The sequence below is a fragment of the Etheostoma spectabile genome, chromosome 8 (assembly GCF_008692095.1).
Source record: "Etheostoma spectabile isolate EspeVRDwgs_2016 chromosome 8, UIUC_Espe_1.0, whole genome shotgun sequence".
Taxonomy (NCBI): domain Eukaryota; kingdom Metazoa; phylum Chordata; class Actinopteri; order Perciformes; family Percidae; genus Etheostoma; species Etheostoma spectabile.
In genome coordinates this window covers 25,752,754-25,759,053 of record NC_045740.1, presented here as the reverse complement: position 1 = coordinate 25,759,053, position 6,300 = coordinate 25,752,754, and the positions used below count along the sequence as shown (strand labels likewise).

Genomic DNA, 6,300 nt, shown 5'->3' with positions numbered 1-6,300 from the left:
GGATACAGATAATTCATGTGGTAAACAAATACAGATAATGCTGTACTCGCTCATCCCTAGTAGTTACTGTTAAATATTGCTTACCCATTTTTGTGCCAAGAATATTAGTCATCACATTTGGGTCACAATTCCGAAGAGCGATTGGTCTGTCACTTGTAGGATCTGTAACTCTGAAGCAAGCATTTATCTGCTTTTGGTCAGTCACCAATCCACCCAATTTAGATTTAATCCTATGAATGGCTTGACTAGCTTGTTCTCCTCCAAGTTGACTTGCTAATAACTTTTCGGGTTTGTCACCCAGTTTAAAGTGTTTCTGCCTGAGCTTTAGTAATTGGCTGCTGACATGTTTATTAAGTATAGTATTATATTCCTATTTTTATTTTAAGCTCTTGTTGTAGTCAGATTGTAAAAGGGAGGATCTATATATCTCCTCAAGTTCTTGAAGCGTCTTATCATATTCCAAAGGTGTCCATTAAAGGGAAACAAAAAAAGAAATTTCAACCTGGACCCTATTTTTCTATGTTTTTGTGTCTAAGTGTCTGATCAATGACAACAATCTTCAACATAAGATCGCTGCAGTTGGCAGTGTGAAACAAGCTACAATGTTAACAGGGCAATTTCACAGATTGTATTTACATACATAAAAACATCCACAAAATTGCCCTTGCTAAAGCCACCAGACTCCATGTAAATAAACAGTAACTTTAGCAGCAAGAAGTGGGTTAAAACACCAAATATGCTTTTGTATGGAGAGGATATCTTTAAATTAAAGTGATTCCAGGCTATGGTCATATATATTTATGTTATAAGTGGAAATTGTATGTATTTATGTATGTATGTATTGTATGTTTGGTAATAATTCAGAATAAATCAAAAATATACATCCATGAGAGTGGAAAGAAAAATCTCTGTCAGCAGGATGCTGTAGTTGCCAAATACCAATCATGTTCCAAGTCTTAGTTAAATCATACACAGTTTGCAGTGAAGCTATGGAGGTGGTTTTGTTGAAAGCTGGTATCATATCAAAAGCTTTAAAGGTGCCCTGCCACACGTATTTCATTACTCTGTGGTAATGTCTTAAGTTCTACCATGGACTCTTTAACATTTTTTGTGGAAAGAATGGCTTTGTCACCTTGTTTCAAGCCATTCTAGTGTGGTAAAGGGAAACTGCATGAAGACTGAGCTCAATTTGTGCCAGTTCTCATTAATATTCAACAAGATAAGCTGCTTGACTCTGATTGGCTAACAGCTATTATCCTTTACTCAACACGGCTGGGCGAGTTCATGAATAGTAATGAGCTCAGGCAACAAGACATCAGACTGACCAGCTTTTGTAATTGGCCTGATTTTTCTACCTATTTCTTTTCAGTGGCTAGAGCTGACAGATGAGGTAGCAGTTCATTTTCACATGCACAACATAACACAGACACATATGGACCTAACATATTTCAAAAAATGCAAGTAAAAACTGTTTTGTGTGGCAGGGCATCTTTAAGAAAAAAATCAGGATTGTCACAATTCACATTGATATTAAGTATTTATACTGGAAAGGAATTTATGTGACATGAAATCATTAAAGGTATAGTAAGTGATGTTATTTCAATAGACTTTTTGTCAAATTCAGCGTATGTCTCCTTACGTTCACCTAGCTAACTTTTTTCTGTGTGTACTCTACACCTCCGGTGTACAGTCCCTGACAAAAGTCTTGTTGCTTGTGTACAAATTGACCTGAAGTGCCGCTACAATATATATCTAATCAAGATTTTATTACAAGAAATGGCTCATTTTAATCCCAACAGCTTTTGTAATAATGTTCAGTGCAAAAAGAAACTGTCAAAAAGTATTCTAATATTGACAGCTTGGTAAAGCCCATTGAGTCAATTTTGCAAAGACATAGTGTTGTCGCCTTGTCATAGAGCTTCACCTGTGACTAATAATGGATCAATAGGTTCAGGTGTGTATAAAAACAACCCCAGTACACTCACTTCACATCAACGCAACTAGACCCTGCAAACATGCCTAAGATTACCCTGAGATAAAGTTTTGATATCAAGAGGTTAAGACCAGATCCACTGCTGATGTTGCAGACACCTTCATGTGTCTCAGCGTCAAGTACAGAGGATAAAAAAACATTTGAAGACACTGGAGATGTTTTTGAAAGCCCAGGTCAGGCAGACCCCGCAAGACAACTGCTTGAGAGGACCGTTTGTTGGCTCGAAAATCCAAGGCCAGCCCATTTTATGCAGCAGAGCTCCACCAGACCTGGTCCCCTGAAGCCCTGTGTCAACCAGAACGGTTGTGGATTCTGTCTCGAATGGCCTCCATGGTCGAATCAGTGCCCAGAGAAGCCAGCACAAACAAAAGACAATTGAAAAACGTGTGGCATTTGCCAAGGCCACCACAGCTTCTAAAAGGTGGACGCTGGAGAAGTGGAAGAAAGTGGATTTTTCAGATTAATCTTCTGTTGAATACACCACAGTCCAAAATATTGCAGAGACCTACTGGAGCCGCATGGATCCAAGATTCACCAAGAAAAACAGTGAAGTTTGGTGGCGGAAAAATCATGGTCTGGGGTTACATAGTATGGGGGTGTGCGAGAGATCTGCAGGGTGGAAGCGACATCAATAGTCTCAAATACCAAGAAATATAGCTACCTTATATTCCCAACCATAAAAGAGGCCAAATTCTTCAGCACAATGGTGCTCCATCTGCAGGCATACTTCCATCTCCACTTCAAAGTTCCTCAAGGCGAAGAAGATCAAGATGCTCCAGGATTGGCCGGCCCAGTACCAGGCAGAGGAACATCATTGAGCATATGTGGGGTAGGTGAAAGAGGAAAGCATGGAAGACCAAACCAAAGAATATTGATGAACTCTGGGAGGCATGCAAGAACTGCTTTCTAGCTATTCTGATGACTTCATCAAAATTGTATGAATCCTTGCCAAACCGCATGGATGCAGTCCTTAAGCCATGGAAGTCATACAAGATCTTAAATTTGAATCTACAGCACCGCTATTTAATTTGCTGACATTTTAGTATTTGTAGTAAATTTGTTCAATTTATGTAAGGCGCAAAAACTTTGTCTTGCCAAAATTTACCTTCTGTTTGTTTAAATAATAAATCTTTGTTTAGTGAAACTAATTTATTTCAGGGCATTAACATATTTGGGATGGTTTAGCTTTTCATATGAGCTATTTCTTAAACCAATTTATTATTAAAAGTCAGGTTAATAGCAGGTGTTTCTACAAAATAGATAAGCGACAAGACTTTTGTCAGGGACTGTACAAGACGAAGCTCAGTGCGTGTCAATGCCATTGGAGTTACTGCAAGTCTGTTGAAGAATGTTAGAGAAATTCAGCACACAATGCCGTGCCTTGCTTACTTGCAACCACCCGCCCTGCTAAAAAGGCAAGGAAAGAGACTGAAGCTGAAAAACAGTGATTAAAAGGGGCTGTAGATAGTGAGAGAAAAAACTGGAGGAAACATTGGCATAGTTTTTGAGCAATGGCGACAGAAGAAAACTGCAAGACATGGAAAGTAAAGCAGTGGTTGCAGTTTTTGTTGTACAGGTATGTTACGTTATTTTTTTATTTTGGAGGGTGGGATGACTTGTTGTTGTTTTCAGGAAATGTCTAGCCAATGTTAGCAATTTAAGCCCAATGCTAATGTTAGCTTCACTGTCAATTTAGGCTACTAGTAAGCTAACGTTACACTAGCTAATGTATGTTATCTAACAAAATGCTAATTTTCTTAACGCTATTTGTTCCCCCGGGGTCTGAACATGTGTCATGTACATATTGGCTTTACACAAATGCACCGATGCAGGGTCAGGGTCTTTCTTTTTTTGTTATTTTTCTTTGATGGGCAATACACACACAAAGGTTATCAATAATATTGGTACTAAATATTTGCGGCAGAGAAATGGTAAAGGTACTGTTTTTCATTGTGGGCGTCTTTCTATATTCTCTCGCAAGAACAATCACTTGCCAGAATAGTTTACCACAGCTAATAATACTGCATCCATAGCTAGAACTGACACTGGAGCCCTGGACAAAGTTTTGATTACTTTATGACATTTAATTTTGTTTATATGAAAAATAATCAAGTTTTACAACATAATTGTGCATCATGTATGGAGATGGGATATAATGTCATATGTTGTAATAAGATGAATGGAAAGTAATTTATAATTTTTTTTACTCAAAGAAAATATAAAAACAAAGGGTACTTTGCACAGTTAATTTCTCCTTGGAATAAATGAACAAAGCAGTTTTAAGCCTTGCTTTAAAATGTCAAGGCACCAGTGCTCGTGCTCTATGTGTGGAGGGAGAAGGGGAAAGGGTTAGAGAAGAGAAGAAGCTACTTTTAAATCTCGCTAGCTTCTCAACCTTACAAACCCTGCCCTATAAGTGTCATGAAAAGTCAACTACCCGGACTACACTGTATCAGGGAAGGTTCAGAGGCAAGTGAAATGAGATGCAAGACTATAAAAATATCAAATATGAAGAGTGGCACAGTGACCTCTCGAAGCATAGCTTGCTGCTCACTATGACCACAAAATTTTTTGCTACCTGGTAGAGCATTTACCTCTATAGCATTTAGTCTATATCTTGTCTTTCTTTCAATAAATTTAAATGTATTTTATATATTAAATATTTTTTCTCATCCAAGTGTCTTTTGTTGTCTATACATGTGTGAGTGTGTGTGGTACCGTCGTAATGAGGTTCCAAGTGGTGGTCCTGGTCTTGAGGGGATCAGTGGCGGGGGAGACCCGATGCCCATATCAGGAAGCTGGGTGAACCGAAAACCCTGCAGAAGCCACAAACGTAACTTTCTCACATAACAAGCATCTGGACTCTACAAAGTATTCAATACAATGAACAATGGTGGAAGAAACAACAAACAAATATTAACGGATAAAAAGGGCCACAAAATCAGATGGATGCCAGATCAGAGCAAAACAGAAGATAATTACAAATTCAAGCTGCATTAGTCTCTTTAATCTCTTTAAAGCTGTTGGCAATTCACATACTGAGAGCACTAACAGCAGCTTTTCTGTCCAACATATTGTTGGAAATGTTGTGAGCATATGGAATTCCATTAACCTACATTATTTTGGGGTGGAGGCAGTAATGTGAGAAACAGAACAAGAACCGGTCATAGAAACAACTTCACACTCAACACCAGGGCCTTAAAAATAGGCAGAACTGGTAGTGCGGCTGCGCTGGGGCACATGAGGTGAACGGGCCTGTAGAGAGAGCGGGCCCTCCAACAACATGTTTGGTGGGCAGTTGTGGGTGATTAGAATTGACACTTGATAGCTTTCTCTTTGACCTCTCTACCTTCTCAATAAAATAGCCTTAAAGTAATTTATTTGACAGTAAAATCCAATACATTGTTACTAAAATGTATACATACATATTTATGTATATATAAAGTGGTGAGAAGTTGTTGTGAATTCCTCATGCTACAGAGACTGTTTAGTTACAGTTACGTTAGTTACGGTTGTTTGTTACGTACGTTAGTTACGTAAGTTATGTCAGAAATCACCGCAACGCTTTGTGTTAGTTTTATTACGGCAGTCGCCTGTACTGAAGTCAGAGACGATGTGAGTTGGTGCTTATATCTAGCTATTGTAACAGCAGATTAAGCTATCCATATGTTGTTTCTGTCTTAAATGTTATGCTAATGTTAACCGTTTTCCACCTGTAATGTGAAACAGTTAGCTTATCTGTGTTTTGCTAGCATGCTAATTTTCCACTGCACACCATAGATGTTGCTAGCTAGTGTGTGACTCGTTTTTGGTGCTGTGCAGGATAGGATATTCATTTTATTTGCACACTGTGATTGTTCTATATCTTCTTTTAGTATTTTAGTTTGATTAGATTAATAATACCCTATTCTGCTAGATAATAATAGGCAAATCAGCTGTGACGCTAATGTACCTTCCTTTTTGGATTTATTTCCGAAACTTCATTCATCATTCATTCATGCCTTCCTTCATTCAATCATTCATTCGTTCATTCATACAAGCAACAATGTACAGCTTGTGACTGCCTGTCTACGCTCCACCAAATAAAAGTTGAACTCCATCTGGTGACTCGTGCTCTCTGATAGGAGCCCTGAAATGGCTAATACTCGTCATCCAGCATTCACAGGGTTAAAAACCCAACAGAAGTATTTGATAAAGTGCCAATTTTGCAGGTTTTCCTACTTAAAAAGCATGTGGAGGTTTGTAATTTTTTATCATAGGAACATTTCAACTGTGAGAGATGGAATCTAAAACAAAAATCCAGAAAA

At 38.2% G+C, this 6,300-nt stretch overlaps 1 protein-coding gene across 2 annotated transcripts in view; it reads right to left on the bottom strand.

Moving 5' to 3' along the window:
- kiaa1549la (KIAA1549-like a) overlaps positions 1-6,300 on the bottom strand; it is a 233,270-nt gene that overhangs the window by 19,314 nt on the left and 207,656 nt on the right. For both annotated transcript variants that reach the window (XM_032523275.1, XM_032523276.1), the window contains one exon: positions 4,712-4,809. In XM_032523275.1, coding sequence (XP_032379166.1) covers positions 4,712-4,809 — 98 coding nt within the window. The remainder of the gene's footprint in view (positions 1-4,711; positions 4,810-6,300) is intronic.